At 29.7% G+C, this 20129-nt stretch overlaps 1 protein-coding gene across 3 annotated transcripts in view; it reads right to left on the bottom strand.

The window, feature by feature from the left end:
- Positions 1-2040: 2040 nt before the first annotated feature.
- Positions 2041-20129, bottom strand: part of LOC130442610 (protein furry) — a 40618-nt gene continuing 22529 nt past the window's right edge. The window contains exons 18-41 of one of the 3 annotated variants that reach the window (XM_056776886.1): positions 19547-19672; positions 19165-19295; positions 18966-19064; positions 18763-18897; positions 18424-18643; positions 18200-18360; positions 16848-16999; positions 16481-16770; positions 15932-16048; positions 15433-15873; positions 13562-13871; positions 13170-13461; positions 12558-12755; positions 10780-11251; positions 10522-10700; positions 9911-9985; positions 9676-9855; positions 9464-9622; positions 7388-7566; positions 7135-7330; positions 6668-6940; positions 4364-4552; positions 2555-2849; positions 2041-2497 (exon numbers count right to left, since the gene is read on the bottom strand). In XM_056776886.1, the coding sequence (XP_056632864.1) occupies positions 2358-2497; positions 2555-2849; positions 4364-4552; positions 6668-6940; positions 7135-7330; positions 7388-7566; positions 9464-9622; positions 9676-9855; positions 9911-9985; positions 10522-10700; positions 10780-11251; positions 12558-12755; positions 13170-13461; positions 13562-13871; positions 15433-15873; positions 15932-16048; positions 16481-16770; positions 16848-16999; positions 18200-18360; positions 18424-18643; positions 18763-18897; positions 18966-19064; positions 19165-19295; positions 19547-19672 (5009 nt within the window). In that variant the 3' untranslated portion in view covers positions 2041-2357. The remainder of the gene's footprint in view (positions 2498-2554; positions 2850-4363; positions 4553-6667; positions 6941-7134; positions 7331-7387; positions 7567-9463; positions 9623-9675; positions 9856-9910; positions 9986-10521; positions 10701-10779; positions 11252-12557; positions 12756-13169; positions 13462-13561; positions 13872-15432; positions 15874-15931; positions 16049-16480; positions 16771-16847; positions 17000-18199; positions 18361-18423; positions 18644-18762; positions 18898-18965; positions 19065-19164; positions 19296-19546; positions 19673-20129) is intronic. The other 2 variants (XM_056776888.1, XM_056776887.1) reach the window with 2 other exon arrangements.

The raw sequence follows: 20129 nt of genomic DNA, 5'->3' as shown, positions 1-20129 counted from the left end.
TTTAACTGTTCTACTTTGGTTTCGACACACTTGACTAAAATGTCCATACCTTAAACAACGAGTACATTTTTCCCATATGCCGGGCATTGGCGAGGTCCATGATTGTAACCACAGCTTCTACATTCAATTTCTGCTTTGTAACTTACACTTTGCTTGTTATTATCCTTGTATTTCTGATACTTGCCATTAAAACTTTGTTGTTGTCGTTTAACGGCATCCACTTTTGTTTCACTTGTATCTTGCATACCTTTTTTACTTGAACAGATGCTATTTAGTTTGCTCGACATACTTTTGTTGCCTTTTTTAAATCGAAAGTATCTAAATGTAACAGTGTATCTTGTGGAGCTTTATTGTTAATGCCAAATACAATTCTGTCTCTTATCATTGAATCACAATTCCGTTATTAGTTTCTTAAAAACGATTCACCCTCTCCTGTTTTCTGTTATAAAATAAAAATATCTCGTAAAGTACATTCTTTTTTGGGGTAAAATAAGTTTCTAGTTCTTCCATTTCATTTTAATATACTTTTCTCGTTGTGTCCGTTAACTTCAATGTATTGTACACCTCAATTCCTTCTTCTCCAATTAAATTTGATAAAGTTGCAATCTTAATTTTATCATTACTTTCACTCACAATCATATAAATCTCTAGGTGTTGTTTAAATCTTTTAAAATTTTCTGTTAGGTTTCCCTCAAATGGCATAGGAGGTCTCAAAATATTGTACAAAGCTTTTTATTATCTATATTTAGTTTCCACACGACTGCGCCATGTCATGTTATAGTGAAATAAATTTTTAAAAGAATTTTTCGAAAAAATAACATAATAATAAGTATACAAAGTCAAAGAAAAAGTATTTAAAAATAATATATAAGTGAATTACAGGCATCATATACGATTTGAATGCACAAGGCCTTGAGAAATAAAAGCATTTTATTTTGAATAAAAAATACATATACAACTGAAAATTACCTTGAAATTTTAATCTAATCTATCTAAATCACGGCTTACTGCCTAAGGTAACTTACTTGAAAAAAGCTTTAGTTTTAGTAATTTTTGAATAAAATTATTTTTGTTTAATGGTAGACGATTTTCCATGAATTTCATTATTCAAGAATTCGGAATAATGGTGCATTCTACATTTTAAAAAAGTATAAATAACTTTTCTAACAATTTTAATTTCATGTAGTTCCTTTGCAAGAAATTCGTGATTTATGGAGTGTACTGGAATAAATAGACTGTTTTTGTCTGAAAAGTATTTTATAACTCTATTTATTAAGATATTTATTACATTTATACCTTTTTTTAATATCCCTCCCCAGACTTATATATGGAAAGAAAGAGCCTTTTTTGTGTCATGCACATTATTGCAAGTATATGCACCACGGTTCAACACCATTGTAAGAAAGCCAACATTAATGTTCTAAAATGTCCACACACTCAAAAATCGCAACTGTACTTTGGCTTTAAATAACACCACTCCCAACTTTATAACAGCAGCTTATGTCCTAATAATATGATTAAAATGTCCTTCACACTTACTTCACTAATTTTGTATTCACAAAGCTTCAAAATCCCCACAAAGACGGGGATCCTACAATCATGTGTTCTCTTTCTTACAATTTTGGACACACTTTTGCTTACCTTGCGCATTGACGAGTTCGATCGTTCCTCTCAAACAAATACCATACTTCTCTCTCTATCTTTAACATTAACTCTATGGATAATGAAGAGATGTTCCATAATTTTTATGAAAGTGTTAATAGTTAAAAGACCGAAAGTAATCGAAGAATTTAAATAGTTAGTGTTGTAAATAGTGTTTAAATGAATTGAGAACGTAAGAGACAGTGTTTATTAATTCACCCCACGAATAGAAATTGTATAAATAAATAAGAAAAATATCACAGTATATATCGTGGTTTGTGTATTTATATATATATATATATATATATATATATATATATATATATATATATATATATATATATATATATATATATATATATTAATCAAGATGAAAAATCTAAATAAAACAAACAATAGTAAGTTTTAATGTATATTAGATTCTTACAATCATCTAAATATAGTAGAATTAAAAAAAAGTATAAACTTAAATAATCATAAATAACACATTTTTTTTTTAATTTTTGGTATAAATGTGCCATCTCAAAAAAATTACATCAACTACTATTGTCGAACTTTTATCGATTTATTCCCAAACAGAAATTACAAAATATGTTTGACTTTTAGATACACAGTATTTGGTAATACTTTTCTTGTTACACTGTTATAAATTCAAATAATGATGGCACAGACTTTTTTACTTAACCTACACATCAATTGTTACATTTATTTTTACTTTATTTGCTAATTGTATCAGTTGATTTACCAGGCTGTTCCTTAAGAGTTCCTTCAAGATCAGAAACAGCTGCTGATACTTGGAACAGTCTACCGAATACATCTGACATGTCAGGATCTTGATTACTTATTACAAAATATTCTAAAAACAATTAATAAGACAATATTTTTATAAATTCAATTTTAATCAAAAACTCACCAGGTTTGTCATGTACCAACTTTCTACAATAGATATTTAAAATGGAGATCACGTCATTTTCCTTTTCACACAATTCATAAAACTCTTTGACAAACTCTTCTTTGTTGCATTTAAAATAAAGTATGACTGACGTCCATTTTTCATTTTCTATCAGTCTACATAGGTTCAACAACAAATTTTCAGAACTAACACAACCTACTATTACAGATGATATACCACCATCAGCATCAGTGTCTTCATAGGCACGGGTCAGGGCATGTTTAATAGATAGTACATCAGGTGTTACATCTTTAAACTAAAAAAATAGCATGGAAAAACAGTTTATTTATATGTATAAAAAAATATTTTTGGTAATTCATACTAGACTAGACAGGAAAAAATGATACAATATCAACTATGTTCAAATTATGAATAGTATTAAAAAACTATCATTAGGCAGAACTTTGTATTTATGCAATCTGAAAATGCTGTTGAAATTTGCTCAATTTTTACCTTAAAATACACAGGGCGATCCATTTAAAAAATACTAAGTTTGTGTCCAATCTTAAAAACAGTGCTCTAAAAAAATTTGAATATGCCACTGACTTTTATGTAAAAATATCTATTATAATCTTATACAGGACCTGAGAAATAATAACATCCAAAAGTGAACATTTTTGTTTTCGCCTTGCATTTCAGGAACAAAAGTAGTTGGTATAATTCTGTTTGTGACTTTAAAAGTTTTACAAAAAAGTTATACAGGGTCGCAAAAACCGCATGTCTGTATCTTTAATAGCTGAGATATAGTGCAGTCTCAACGAAATTGAGACACAGTGTACTTTAGGACGTCTGAATTGTTGATCATTTAATATGTTCAGATAGATATTTCATTCATAAGAAAATAAAATAACAAATAAAATCATTCTTGACCTTGCTAACACTTATAGGCCCTTGTAATTTTTCTCAAAGTTTTTATAATACAATATAGCTGTAATTTTGACTTTTGACAATAAGTCAACGATCATGAGACATTCCTTGTGTTGCAAAGTTGTTGTAGCAATTCATCCGATTTTAAAAGCCATCTGTTATTTTTCCAGAATTATGTAGTATGTATTATGTAGAGCATAACATTCCGTACAAATAAAAACTTCAAAATTTCCATTATAAAATGGGTTTGAACGCTGAAAAATATTTTGGTTCGCGAATAACTCGAAAACTACGTAGAATTCGAAATAATGTGCCGGAGCCAAAACTGTAGAGCCCAAAATGAGTACTCACATTTTTGAGAAAGAGAAATAGTGGCTCCGACGAAAAAATGCCTTCAGACCTTTTTTGTAGAAAATTTTGTGCTCTACAATTTTTGTTCTGGTAGCTTTTCGAAGTTCTCTTAGTTTTTGAGTTATTTGTGTTTCAAAATTTTTTGGAATTCCAAGTCCCAAAACCTTCCAGAACCTAGAAAATCAGAAGCGCCCAATTTAATTTCGGGTTTAATCCTATTTTACCTGTACTCTCTTGATTGCAATTAATAGAAATTGAAATGATCCAGAAATTGTAATTTATTTAAACTAATATTTTAAACAGTAATTTATCAAATGATGTTTACAATAAACTAGAATCGTTCAAATTAAATCCATAGGAAACTATTATATTTTGTTATTGGCTTATAAGTTCGAAATTTAACGAAATTTGAATTATAATTAGCTCAAAATAGTAATAAATTATAAAAAGTGTTTTTTCACAACTTTTTATCGACACAATTCTGATTTTAAAACGCAATATTATCTTAAATTATCTTCCCCGACGCCGTTTTAAATAACTTAATATACTTACGTCTGCTGACTTCAAAATATTGTGTAAAGTTGAAATCATTTTATTGCCAGCTTCTACTAACAGTAAAAGCTGAAAATATAATTTATAGAGAGCTTTCCCCAAATCTAATAAATATTGTTCATGATGAAAGTCGGATTGCTGACCGCTCAGTCTTTCTAATTTCAATGTTGTCTTAACAGAATCGCAGTACTAAAACATAAATTAGATCAAATTAATAACTTACACAAATAAAAAAATATTATTAACAAATATTTTCAACAGAAAATCCACACCCACGCATAGGAATTAAATTTCTTCTGGATAATTGCGGCGTTACAATTGGTTATTTTAAAAGATAACTGTCATTGTCATTGTTCTCTGTATGAATTTGATTGTATTGATGTAACTCTGGTAATAAATAGATGAAATAAATAAATATATGTTCTTGATTTTAGGTATACTTAAAAAAATAATAAAAGCGATGCTTTTTTACAGAAATTATGTTAAAAGTTTCCACCTTAACCACCACCACTACTGTTACAAAACCAATTATTGGGACAACCTAAAGAGGCTGAGACAGGCAAATACTCTTCTGGGAAACTATAACCACAGAAGATCTGCTGAATATATGAACCTGAGTAAGAAAAATATACGAATACTAACAGGAGTCCTATCGAGGCACTGTCGTCAACAAACACCTGAAAACACTGGACCTAACAGATAATGCGGCGTGCATATTTTGTTACAAAGAGGTCGAAACCTCTATCCACATTCTCTCAAAGGGTGAAACACTAAGGAACACCAGAGCACTACATCTGGGAGCGCTTAAAATAGAAGACGAATATATCTGGTAATAACAGCCATCCCTCTTTCTAGATTTTTTAAATGAGTGGGATTAACGGATCAGTTGTAAACACTGGGTTCTCCAGTATCGCAGCAAGATATGGGGACACAATAGATCCTTTAGGTCGCAGAGTATACGATACCCCAAAATCCATACATACATACGTGAGCTGTTAATTCATATATTACAGTTGTCAATCTTTCCATATAGGCCGAAATTAAGTCAAAACCTAAAATCAAGAACTAATATTTAAGAAATTAAATATATAAATATACAAAAAGTGAACAATTCAAGAAAAAAATTTAAAATACAATAGGAGATTGAAAATGAACGTATTTAGAAATTGAAATTGAATTAAATACTTTCTCGTTTAATTGCTATTCCTATTAATATTAAAGTTTCTTGTATGACTAAGAGTATTATATAATATATAATTGGTAACTCAAGTTTTAAATATTATCCTTACTTCATATAAAATATGCGAAAAATTTACCTTTTGTACCATCGTATAGTATATGAGGATGGTATATTAATTGTAAATTGTAAAGACGAATCTGATTTCCAGCTAACAGAAAGAAATCTTGAAATTCAAATTTAGAATATAAAATAAATTGTAACTATGTAAATAAATTTTTGAAACTCTTAGGAACTTACATCAAGCAACTATAAATTTGTACAAGAGACATTCCAATTATCCAAATATCTTAAAATAAATCCTAAGGAACATAATCAATGCTGATTTTCACACCAGAAATAGCAATCTTCATCGGAACTTACTAACAGATACTCTTAGGAAGATAATAACAAAGTTTGCTAAGAACTGAGCTGAATGGTTCTTAAACCATGTGAATGTTGAGATTATCGAGTTACTCAGCAACAAAATGAGAGAAAAAGGCTCAAAAGGACGAAGGTTTATGAGCCTGTGAAACTAATGACAACTGTCGAAGAAGTGTACATTCATTTTATAATAAGGTCTGAGGTTTTAATTTAGAATTGGTGGACTTAAGTCTCAAGATTTTGCTCATTTGAATGAAGATGGTATGATCTCAAGAAAATTTAATTGTAAAGGATTTTTTTCAAGAAAAACATTTCATGATGCAATATAATTTCATGGGAGAGCTTAATGTTAAATTTGCAGCTTATTTAGTTAATTCACATATCATATACCATATTACTAGGTTGAGAACCACAGGAATTGTTTCATAAAAAAGGAAATTTCATCTAAAAGCTGACTTATACTTGTTGAAACAGGTCAAACAAGGGATTTCTTTTTTCTTTTTAATGAAAACAATTTTGTGGTATAGATTGAGTTTCTCTATTATTTTAAGTTTAGAAATAATCCACCATCTTTTAAAAATATTCAATTTTACTGTTTAATAATCGTAAATATTATTGCCAAGAGAAACATTTGTATAAGAATGTGTTTATTTTCTGAATTATTGACGGACAATCCTAATTATTATTAAAATTAGTAAACTCACCATACTGGCTTGTTCTCTTTTATCACAGAACGTTTCGAGATGTTCTTGTACCTCCAACATCCCATATTTTAAAGTTTCTATAAATCTAGAATTACTTATAGCAGATGTATTAAACCATATTAAGTTCGTAACCATTACTCGAAATGAGACAATATCTACCATAGACATTAATCTCGAGCTAATCAATTTGATAGTAGGAAGACCGCTAACAGCCGATTGTGACATATACGAGCAAGATTCTTTCGTTATTTCAATTGAAGATGAACAAATATCCTAAAATAAAAAATTGTATTGACTAATGAAACCAACATTACATAGAAAACAATCCTAATAAAAACATTAGATGGGCTTTCTCTACCCAAAAACTATTAATTGAGCTTCACTTTGTGTATGTAATATTCTTGTACAAGCATGACTACGTCTTTGGTTATTTATTTTGAAATAGAATGAAACAATTTAATACATACTGTAAGCAACTTCTGGAACTGATGAAAAAATTGTAAAGCATTAGCAGGTGTTTGTAGCATATTTAACTGAATATAAGAAGTCCAGTTGTCCAAAATGTCACTTTTCGAAATAATCGGTCTCAAATTCATTAAAGATGACAAATTCGGTGATGCGTTGCAAGGAGTTACCTCTCCCAAATCTCCAGTACTGGAACCACTAAAACATATAAAAGTTAAGTTTGGAATAATTTAAATAGTAATTAGATATACAAACCTTGTATCTGATCTTGCACTGGACTGAACCTGAGAGTTATTCTCTCTCAAAGCTAGAGAAGAAGGAGGGAATATAGCGCCATTCTCGATACTATTATCAAATTCTGGAGCGATTGCTATTTCATCTAAAGGTGACTCAGAGCCAACTTCTTCGTCTGATGATTCCTCTGTCAATAAACGCTAAAAATAATTTTATGAAAAAAAATATGATAAATTAACCTGAAGGAATTTTATAGAAACAAACATATATTATTAAGCAACAGGAGAAGGATTATTTCACATTTAAATGTTTTAAATTTCTACCAGAAATTTGATTTATTGACCTATAAACAGCATTTTTCAAATCTTTTCAAAAATAATATATTTTTGCCATATTATCTGGTCCAATTTATGCTGACAATGAATAAAAATATAACAGAGGATAGAGTATAATAAATATCAAGTTCAATAATGTACTAGTTGAACAAATAAAGTAGATTCTAGTTAGCAGTTATAATAATCAAATGTTAAAATCTTGGAAAATGATATAAAGAAGTCAAAACAGCATTTTTTTATAGGAAGCAAAAATTCTATATTTATAATATTGACAATTTTCATTATTAGAGCTGTCACAATACCCTAGTTAGGTTAAAATATATAAGTTTCACTTAGACTATAAAAGTCTTTTCTTGTTTAATAAATTATAGTACAAGCAATTTATATGAATGTAGAATTGAAAACAGAAGATACACAACACATTAAACGATATACACGAAGCTTTTGGATTCAACTAATAGCACAAAATTGGATATGAGCTTTGACACAAATAAAACAGAAAGACAATGGAATTCACATTGCAGTAGTTGATTTAGAGAAAACATTTGAATAATGGGAAATAGAAAGGTTTCTATTAATCATAGATGAAATATCTAAACAAGTGAAAAAGAAGAAAAGATAACACATATAGGATACAAAAAACTGAGACCAATTTACACAAACTAACTAATGTATGTGGTCGACCTAGAAATATTTATTAACACAAAGGAAGAGCTACAAGACAGAATAGAAAAGTGGAGTGATGAAAGGAAACAATACGGACGGGGGATAAACAAACAAAAGATAAAAATAATGAAAATATTAAACATACTAGAATGAAAATGGAATACGGAAATATCAGAGAACAGAAAAGATGAATGAACTAGGAATAGGATAAACAAGAAGCGAAGGATAGAACCAAATGGAGAAGAAATATTACATCAATACCTAAGGTAGGAGAGGTAGTGAATAAATTACAACATTTTTTGAAAAAAGTAATTAGTAACTTAAATACCTTCAAAAACAAGTGAATGTTGTAACTTTACCTTACTACCTACTCCCATATTATTTTGTATTGCTTTCGAATTATAGTTTTTTTTATATTTACTACCGTTGTATATGGTCACCCTCTTAGTTATACACAATGAACAATTAATACACCTCTTTTATCAAAGACAAGTTGGAACACCTAAACTATCCATACTTCCTTCTAATTGAGTTTTTACACTATTGAAATCTGTTTTCCTACTCCGTTTCATCGATTTCCGTCCTATCGGTATGGTATATTTTTATGTGTTTATACAATACGTCACTTCAAAGTAGTTTAGTCTAACTATTAACTATTAACTAAAGACTAGTATTCAATTCCTCTTTTCTAAGACTAACTGAACACTCAAAGTAACAGTTTATAACATAACCTAGATACTTTTTCAACGCACTTTATACAGCTCTTTAATTAGAATCATATCAGCATTTGAATGTAATTTATTAAATCAACAATGAAAATATAGAAAGATGATTCGAACATTTTATTTGGTATATGATTTCTTTTCAATTCTACAAGTAAATCGAGGAAAATAGCAATGATATTTCAATAATAAAACTGGTATTGGATATAGAAATAGCACTAATTGAAAACCTTTTAAAAAAGTTCTAATTTTGATTGATGTTGCAGCACATTTAAAGCTTAAAACGACAAACAGTTAGTATCTACTTATTCTTTTATGCACTATTTGTAAGTTGGACCAACATTTGCAAGCTATACATAAAAACGTCAACTCACATTATGGTCAAAAGGGCAGACGTGTACCTTTCTTACTGTTAGTACTGGCGTTTTTTCACTAACACTGTCTTCCAGTTGCTTTAGATTAGATTGATCATCTTCACCTTGGCTAAGTGGTCTTCTTCTCACTCCCCAGTTAAAGTTATCTGTACTTTCACCCTAAAAACAATTCATTACAGAAAAATATTAGCGAAAATCTGTACGATTAGTACCTCAATACTTTCGCTTTCGTATTCTAAAAAGTCAAAATCTTTGAAAACTCCAAATTCTGTTGCAGCATCATCTCTTCGGGAACCACCGCTCATGTCATTATTACCGGCTGAAACTTCTTCGGTACTCGATGCCATACTCGATTGCCTTTCAATAATATCGGAAGTTTGACTGAAAATAACCTAAAACACAAATATCAATTAATCAAAATGTTTTGATCGATATAAATTGTCTTACAGATGGACTTTTTGGTAATCCAACCCGTTGACCACATGTTGTTAGAAGATTTACCAAGCATTCTCTCACTCTACCCTGCAAAAAAGAATTATTTGTTGTTAATAGTTTCCTTTAATAGCATTTTAGGTTATGTATCCGATGATTTATTGATCTAAAAAACAGCGTCCTGAATCATGAGTAACTTTTGCAACTTCAAACCTTTATTTACGTCTTCTGATAGTTTGAGATAAAATATCTAGTAAAGCATCTAAAGTAAAGTGTTTTTGAAGTATCGGCAACAACCTGCGTCGCAACTTCAATCTGGAATAAAAAAAACTAGTGGAGCGTCTTCAGTATGGAGTTCTTGAGGTATCTGCAACAATCCTTGTTGCAACATCAGTTCTTCACTAAGCCCTTTTGATGGTTTGGATAATAAAAGCTAACATCTAAGGTGTAAAGGATTCTTTAAGTATTTGTTAGGTGGTATAGAGTAATTTAGTTTTATTTTTGTGTCACTTTTCAGAGTTAATATATATATATATATATATATATATATATATATATATATAAAGATTCATTTTAGGTTATTTTAATGTATCTTTATTTATCTAGATGTATTCAAATAATTTCACCTGCGACATCCACGGTCTCTTCCATCCTGAAGGAGGGGAAGTATCAGCTGGACTAATAGAACATGACCTTCTTGGGGTTGAAGAGATTTTGGAAGTAGAATGTTCTTCAGATTTACTTAAGAATCTTCTACCAATAACTGGAGTTTGAGACATGTCAAAAGTAAACTCCATTGTTCTTCCTAGAAAAAATAGTTTTTTAACAATTTTTTTATGTATATAAGTTATTGGACAATTAAAAAAATAATATAAAACGCTAACCTGGTAACTCTTTTTTGGAGAAAATACTATCTTCGTTGAAAGAAGGGTGTGGCATTGGTGAACTTTCCCAATGTGAATGGATTGTAATTGGTGGAGCTACTAAAGAACTCGATCTACTCACAACTAATTTTAGAATTTTTAATGATTCTTTCCAATTGGCTCCCTCAATATATTTCACAATAATTTTTAACAAATCGGCATTAACTGGTTGAGCAGCTGCTGAAGCTAAATCCACGTAGTGCAAAATGCAATGTATTATGTTTAAAATGGGCAGCTGCAGGTTATTAGGTCCCTTTTCTAATACTTCTATTAAGAAGGACAGCATGTTCAGACTTAAGTGTGAGTAAGTGTCATGGAGATATTTTACTACGCATTTGGTCCATTGAAAACTTTCTTTGCTGAAAGTTCTTCTGCTGTAGAGATTCATTACGGTACCAAGATTTTCCAATTTCTTACTTTTCTCAATGCTCACCTAAATAATAAATTTAATGTTTTTTTCAACAAAAATAATAGTTTTTAACAAATTATGCTACGTTTTCCAGTTTTGTAAATGTCTATTTTATTGGAGGAGATTTATCATTTTTTCTCTCTATTTACATAAATGCAAAAGACAGTCAGAATTGAAAAACGTATGTTTATGTTTTTTTTAAATTTCTTTTTAATCAAAATTGTAAATGCAGCGAAACATAAAATGGCAGTTTTGTTGATTTATTTCTATTATTTATATTTTATTTTAAAATATTTGGTCGATTTGGACAAGGTAAAATACAACTTGTTAAACAAATTTAAATAATGTTGTCATTTACAGGTCTTTTCAATTAGTGATTCCTGCTCGCCATAAACTAGTTTTTGCATTATAATAAATAATTTATCATAAACCTGTGTCAGGGTAAAAGTAATGATTTTGTAAGAAAATCAAATTACAAAATTTTTGATCATTTTCACAATTTCTCAAAAATTATTGAACAAGTAACTTTCTGATTTATGCAAAATCAAAATGTTTCATCATGTCAACTAAACTGTTTATAAATTTAATATTTCAATATTGTATGGTTTATAAATAGTATTATTCACTCCGAATTTAGTCAGCCTTTGAAAATCATTAGCTGGATGGAAATGTGTCCATTTTACTCCTCTGATAGTATGACTACACAAACACTGTTCTAAATTTTAAGATGACATTATTTTATTCTCAAGTGTGCTGAATTTTATAGAAAACATTTTATTTTTTCTAATAATGTATAATCAACATAAAAATTTTAAGTATAAATATTCAAACTATTCACACTACTATTTAAATAACAGGACAAAAATGTCATTTAAACGTATTTTTAAGATAGATAATTGAAATAAAAATATCATTTATCTGTGGATTAATTCTAGTACAAGTATTAAATAGATTAAAATTGCGATCACTGTTATCTAGTGATATCTGTCTATTAAACATAGACGATCCAAGTTCAAAGAAGAGTTTATATAAATATGAAAAAGAAAAAAAAATACTTTCTTAAAAAGTATAGAGCAGGTATCTTTCTATTTTCTGTGGGATAAAAGTATCACAATATACAAACCAAACCTTTCATGTACTACAGCTGATGGTTAAAAGAAATTATGTTATAATCCCCAGTATTACAGTCATCACTATAGGAGTTACTGAAAATATATAAACTTAATTGTACAAATTAATGTCGTGTTATCTTTTTACTCAAATTCTCATATTACGGATTCCCAGTTATATTAGTGATAATAAATAATGCACTTATCAATCCAGTATGTACCTGTGCAATATTTTCTGCTGCTCTAATACACAATTCATTGGCATCTTCATAATTCAAAAGCATATAAGGTAATAAAGCTATTACATTCATAGGAAAAGCTATACTTTGAGATGGATCCACTACGACAAAGTTTAACAGAGGGGTAAAATGTGATAAAAGCGCAGTCACTGGTTCATATATATTTTGATGTGTACAACCCTGAAAAAACGAATAGAATCGATTAAAAATTAAACAGTTTTATTGAGGCGGAAAAGAATGATAATATATCAATTATTTCACTGTTCCAAGATAAACATATCGTAATTTAATGTTATTTCTCCAAATCAATGGATACTACACACTCTTGTTGATCTAGAACTTTATATAATTTGAAAGTTAATGTTGAATACAGCATATTATCATTTTAAATAAGTAATCAAATCATCAAAATGTTAAAAACTATCTCACTAAACTACAATCTAAAACATCTAAAAATAAAAGATGTAATATTGTACATAAGATTTATTGTAATAACTGTATTGCTGTTAGGAAATAGATTAAGAAATTATCAATACGATAAAAAATATAAAACAGGAAACTGTTGGTATACATAATATAGAAAGATTTACAAACCTTTAATAGCAGAGCATGTACCCCTGGGAATGAATTCCAACGTAACTGTAATTGCAGTTTTTCAACTTTATCCCTTGCATCGGGTCTATCTAATGGTAACCTATGCATAACGCTAGCTAACAGTCGGACGGCCAAAAGAAACTCGTGTTCGTAATCGGACTCTAATAGAGAGACTGCTAACCAAAAAAGTTGCGCCAGTATTGTAAGTTTGTCATCTTGTGTAGCTGTATCTCCCAACATCTTTAAACTCTGAGCCGATCGAGATCTGGAAAGATTGTTAGGAGAGAATTTCCTAAAAATTAACGTGTAAGGCTTAACTATACAATTTTTAATGGGGTTTCAAAACTGAATATTGACTATAAAACTAATTCGATCGAAACAAACTCACTTACCTATGGTCTAAATCATTGCTATGTCGATTTCTCTCTTTAACGTCCGTAGTAGATTGTGTATTCTTCCTAAAACCGTATGAGACTGAATAACTAGTACTCCTCGCATGTCCTATAATCGGAGAATAGAAAACAGGAGTCGCAGCCAAATTAATTGGAGAACCTTCTGCGTTCCTCCTTACAGGCATCGCTTCTTTGTTGTTTAAATTAGGGGTCGATTTGAAGAAATCTTTCATAAAATCTAAGGGACGAAAATCTGATTCCAGAGATTCGACGGCCGCTTCAAGTGTAAGCAAAAGTTCCGTTACATAACCTATAAAAAATAAAATTTAAATCATGAGTGTATATAATTGATAGTAGAAAACAATAATTTGTAACAATTTTTGAGGTTTTATTTTTTATGAAATTTCACTTTTTATGAAGTAGAATTAAAAATTCGTTGTGCTTGAGGAATAATAGTTTGAAATTTATCTTCGAACACCAGATTAGTTTGTAATTGTATAAATGCAATGTTATGGAGTTTACAAAAAGTACTTTTTTCCACTAATATTCATCCAGCTAAACACTGGAAGTCACTTGTTGGATGGAAAGCTGACAATTCTACACCAACAACAATACGATTAACTGAAACTAGCTTAGACAGTTAGAGATTAATTTATACCACTACTAAGTGAAGATAGATGCTCAATTTTATATTTTCTAAGAATATATATTTTATTTTTATTAAATCCTAAGATAGATTATCGTGTGATAGCTGTTCGGGGGTCATGACATATCCCTTTCTATCTTTCATTGGCTGTTTTATTCCTTCCTATTTTATCCCCTTTATCCCCCTTTCACATTTTGAATTCATCTTTCTCTTGGTTTTTCTCTATAATTTTTACCTGCTATTTTAGATTCGATCGTTTTTTTCCTTAATTGTACTTCATATATGTTATCTCTAACTGGTTTTATTTTTTTGTGATTTTTTATTTTCCTGAGAAATCTCATTTCCATTGCATTAATACGGTCTACTTGAATTTGATTTAATGTCTCAAATCTATACATGGTAAGCTTCACTATTTTTTTCACAATTTCTTATTTCTTAGACCTTTTGATATATTAATGCATCTAAATGTTCTTGATTTAAGGTCTCTTCTGTTTTAAAATTAGTTTTTTTATGGTTTTTAAAAGAAAGATAAATTTTGACGTTTCGACTTTTCTTTAAGTCTATATCAAAATATGATATTGACCAATTTGTTTCTTTATATTGAATATCAAAATATTGGTCTCAGTTAAGCGACTTAATATGTCAGATAACATATAAGAAGAATTCTAATTCCTCACTGTGTTATATAACTATAGTTGTACACTGGATCACATTAAATAATTGTTATTCTTTGAAGGTAAGCTTACCTTGCATATCTTGACCTTGCTCAGCTACAGTCTTAACTAACGACTTAATATGTCAGATATCATATAAGAAAACAATTCTAATTCCTCATTGTATTATATAACTATAGTTGTACAGTGGATCACATTAAATTATTGTTACTCTTCGAAAGTAAGCGCTTGCATATCTTAACCTTGCTCAACTACAGTCTCAATTAAAGACTTAACATGTCAGATAACATATAAGAAGAAAATTCTAATTCTTCACTATATTATATAACTATAGTTGTACATTGGATCACATTAAATAGATTGGTTATTATTCTTTGAACGTACGCTTACCTTGCGTATCTTCACCTTGCTCAGCTACAGTTTCAACTAAACAACTTAATATGTCAGATAACATAAGAAGAAAATTCCAATTCCTCACTATCTTATATAACTATATTATATATTGGATCACATTAAATTGATTAGTTGTTATTCTTAGAACATGAGCTTACCTTGCATATCTTCACCTTGCTCAGCTACAGTCTCGACTAAACGACTTAATATGTCAGATAACATTCTTGAAGTAATAGGAACCCGCAAAGCCCTGAAAATTTGTAGAGATCTTCCAGCATAATGTCTTGACGAACAGCTTAATCCTAACTGTAATGCTGTTTGAGCCCATCTTTCATTAATATGTGCGTTCGGTAAAGATTCTCTAAAAACTTTGAGCACATATTGCATGAAAATATCAATTTGTTCGACGCTTTTTATTGACCAAACTTTCGCTGTTATATCTTCGTAATTCCAGAGAGGAGAGTTTTGACGGGACGCTAGAAACTGTATGAGAGACTTTATTATCACAGACACAGTTAGTTCTACTTTTGTCATAGGAACCGGTTCGACATTTTCTGGTACTACCACTACTTGCGGTATTGAAATGTCTTTTTCTTCAACTAAAAATATGAATTATTTGAAAAGAGAAAAAAATAATCAAGCATACTAAAAACTTACGAATTTCTTCAGTTTTTATGTTGGTAGCTGCTTGAGACATTGATTTATTAGTAGCCTCAATATTATTACCATGACCAATTTGATGTAATAAAAATTCGTTAATGGTAGGATTTGACTCTATAACAAAAAAATATATATAAACCATAAACAACGCAGATGAACTTTTTAAGCAAGCAGAAAATTAGCAGGGAATATTAAATATCACAAGTTATCGACCAAACAAGAAATGAAATCAAAGATATTCCAGTAGAATTAATAAAAAAGCATATAAGTTCTCAATAGAAAAATTTTGTCAATTACGATTGAGTAGATGAAAGAAAAACTATAGAATAGTGAACACATAATCACATTACTGAATGTTACAAATGAAATTAAAGCTGGACTTATTCTAGAAAGACTAAAAGAAAAACTAAAAGGTGAATAATAAATAAACGAAGCTAGCTAGATATAGAACTAGACATTTCTTGGAGTATCTGGTTTAATTTAATTCGTAGATAATTTGTTTTGATAAACAATAAATCATTAAAAATAATTTTAGTGCAGGTTTACCAGTGAAAGTATGTTCAACAACATTATTCAAAGTGGGCGTTGTTAATCCCAACTCCAATTGTTTCGTCTTACAATTTAGTAAAATGTGCGCAACTGTGAGATGGTCATTATGAACCGCCAAAACGATTAACAGATTCAACAACAGCTGTTTGCAATGTTGATGAACCAAAGGGCGAGTGTGATCTAGACCCAAGAATAAGATGTGAAGCATCAATGGTACGTGGACAGTCCAATCTAACTCTATTCCATCTACAACTATGTCGCAGAGCAGCATCACTCCCACGTTGCACCTATAATAATACATTTTAATACATATTATATATAAATATAACCAAAAAAAATGTTTTTCATTATATTTTGTTATTACCTATGAAATCCAGAAATTGGTTGTGAACTATCAGGTAAATATTCTGTTAAAGGTGCAAAGTATCCACCGAATTCTGGCATAGGTAAAGGGTGAGGCTGAGAAACTGACATATTGGTTTTGTCTCGAAGTAAAACATCTTCTTCTATAGCTACCTAAAAAAGTTTATTAAATGTTGTTACTTGTGTTTGATTTCTTTATGCTTTTTTATGCCCTTAAAAATAAAATGTATCATAATTGTATAAAGTTAAATTGTATTAAAGTTTTTTTTTTTTATTTCTAATCATCTTTGAAATACGTAAAAAAGTTTCAATTAAGAATTATAATTTTTATAAAACAATATTTATGTCAATAATAGAAATATATATTAAAAACTATTTGAGGGTCCAAAATTCTCAGAGAATTAACACATATCAACAAGTTTCTTGGCCCTTTTTTGAATGCTTTTGATGTTAAAGTAACTGATGGTTTGATGTTACTATTTTATTCCTCTTTAATTTTTTGCAGTTTTGATGATGAGTGTCCCACAACGAATTTCTTGAACCAAACAAGAAACTTCCATAGATATTAGACAAGTGAAATAATTGGTTTTCCTATATTGTAGTATGTTATAGCAAGCGGTTTTATCTTGTCTATTCCATTTGTCTATTTATAACATATTTTCATTTGGACACTGTAATAAACATTATGCTGGTTATGCTATTTTATATAAAATCTATAAAATTGTTGTGACATGCTTCTATATTGCAATGTTTCAGATTATAGTTCCTAATAATTCAATTCAAAGCTGGTATTCGTTATTGGCTATGATCATACATCCTTTATTCAACAAGGAGTCAATTACACCAATAACCGAGCTCAACATGTAGTTAAGGGTTGTTCATCATATAATTTTTGTATCGTTTAGGCAAACACAGCTTGGAAAGCCAACGGGAAGGAATTATAGTTTCATGCACAGATATTTCTCCTAAAAATTAGATATTCCTGTTGGTTTTGTAAGCCATATCCAATGAGGGTACCTTTTTGGACAAACAACTATGATGGTACAACTCTTTTTTAGCACATAGAGTTATTATAACCGAATAAAAATAAAACAGAATTATCTACATGTCCGCGAATTATTACTGAGTAGTAGGGGAGAACTACAATTTAGAAATTTAGGTAATTATGCAATACTGTCAAAAGTTCCTAAAATTTATTTCACGAACTATATATGGGGTAAAATATTTTAAATGGAGATCGAGTCAAGGTGATCTGGAAAATCTCTTTAGGCCTGTAAACGTATTAATTTCCATTGCATACATAATTAAATGTACACGAAATTTTTGTTATAAAAATCTTTTTTATGTTCGAACCTCTTCTAGGGAGCTTATCATTTCCTCCTGACACTTTTTCTCTGGACGGGTCATTGCAAAGTCTGAGAATATATTCGATCCAGAATCAGACTTCATTATTGATGTTTTTGATGGATCTTCTCCACTGTGTCGTTTTGTATGTATAGTGCCTTTCTCTATACCTTAAAAACAATTAATACTTGTTATTTTTTAAAAAGGGAAAGTTATCAAAACCAAAGATTTACTTAGATCATTTCTACAGCTAGAATCGGTCTGTCCTGCTACCCCATTAGCTCCATCTGAATGACTAGAGGCTTTCCTCATTACAGTCAGTCTATAAAATGGGGGCGTCTCCGTTCGTTCTATCAAACAATTGAGTGTTTCGACTGTTTGTAATTCTATCATCATCTCATCCAACAATCTTGCAGACTGTACTCTTGCCAAGTACAGTACTACCCTTTTAGCCTAAAATAAATAATAAAAAATGAAAGTCAATCGACGTATAAAGTTTTAACAGCCTATGTATATCATATATTAATAGAATAATACTAGAAAAAAACATTTAGGTTCCATTGAAAACTTACAAATGGTAAGAGTTCGCAAGGAGCCATTCCTGAGACTATAATGAGGTAGCGAATAATAACTTTCATGTTATTGGGCCATGAAGTACAAAGGGTCGCCCAAGTTTCTTCTATTTCTTTTGGGTGGTTATCTCCAAACTGGAATAATACAATTACAGTAATAGGTAATTTAAATATATTGAATTTTAATCTATTATTGGCAATACCTTAGCTGTGATGTAGAAGATATTGTTGAGGACCATCTCGGTAGCTTCTGCGGATCCCCAACCCTCTTTTCTCTCAGCGTTCAATTCTCCGGTATAAAACTGAACAGCATGGAAAATAAAAAATATTATATTTTAATTTATAGAGCATTGTAGTTTAGATTCACATCACCTATCTCGAAATATTTCATGCTTAGTTTACCTGGTACATGTGAGTATTAGTTGGAGGTATATTTGGATCAACCAATTCCATATTATGTAGCCATGGCAATAAATATTGTAATAACAATTGTCGCACCTCAGGACGAGCTGTTTGAAATCTATACGTAATTTCTGAAATTAACAAAGTAGCGATAAAATCGCTTTTTAAACTAATAATTATAAAAATCCTTGAAACCCTTTCACAAATGTTAAATTTGACTATTTTTGGTCCGTTTGTTAATTAATTGAATGGATTTATTTAAATAATCACTTTTTATTCTATTCTTTCATTCAAAGATTTCTTTATTCCTTTGTAAAATCGTGTTCATATATCACAATTTAGCTACAAAAAAATATTTATAATTTGAAATTTCATCTATTACCTGAAAACATAGGCATGGTTAATTCTGGATGGAGTAAAGCTAATTGTCGGGATAAATGAATTTGTGATCTACAATATGTTGTAGCTAAAATTACATCCAAGGTGCTCCTTCCCTTATCACCTTCCGCTGAAAATAATTAAAAGTGTTCACAAAAGGTTCAAAATTCAAAGTAATGGTATACAACTCAGGTATATTTAAAACAAACTGGCAACGTTGTATAACGCTGGACAAGCAGTAATGAGAGTAGAGTTGGGATAACTAGTATAAATATGCTTTATATTTTCAACAGAAAAAATATACAAATTGATAGGTTTACGTTCTCAGAGACATTTATTATTATGATTAAGGTCAAATTAATGTTTAACTATATCATTTAAAATTTTAAGAATGGGTTTAATAAACAAAAATTCACGGTTACTACGGTTTTACATAAGTAATATCAAGTTAATTTGAATACGCGCTGGCCTGTCAGAGCAAGGTAAATAATCCATATCTCGACCACTTTTGAGGGTCTGTACCTTCGAAGTTCTTCTAATACTAATAATCAAGTTTTATATCACAAAATGCAAATTTCGATTTTGAT

Source organism: Diorhabda sublineata, chromosome 4, assembly GCF_026230105.1.
Source record: "Diorhabda sublineata isolate icDioSubl1.1 chromosome 4, icDioSubl1.1, whole genome shotgun sequence".
NCBI lineage: Eukaryota > Metazoa > Arthropoda > Insecta > Coleoptera > Chrysomelidae > Diorhabda > Diorhabda sublineata.
This window is presented reverse-complemented; position numbering and strand designations above follow the sequence as displayed.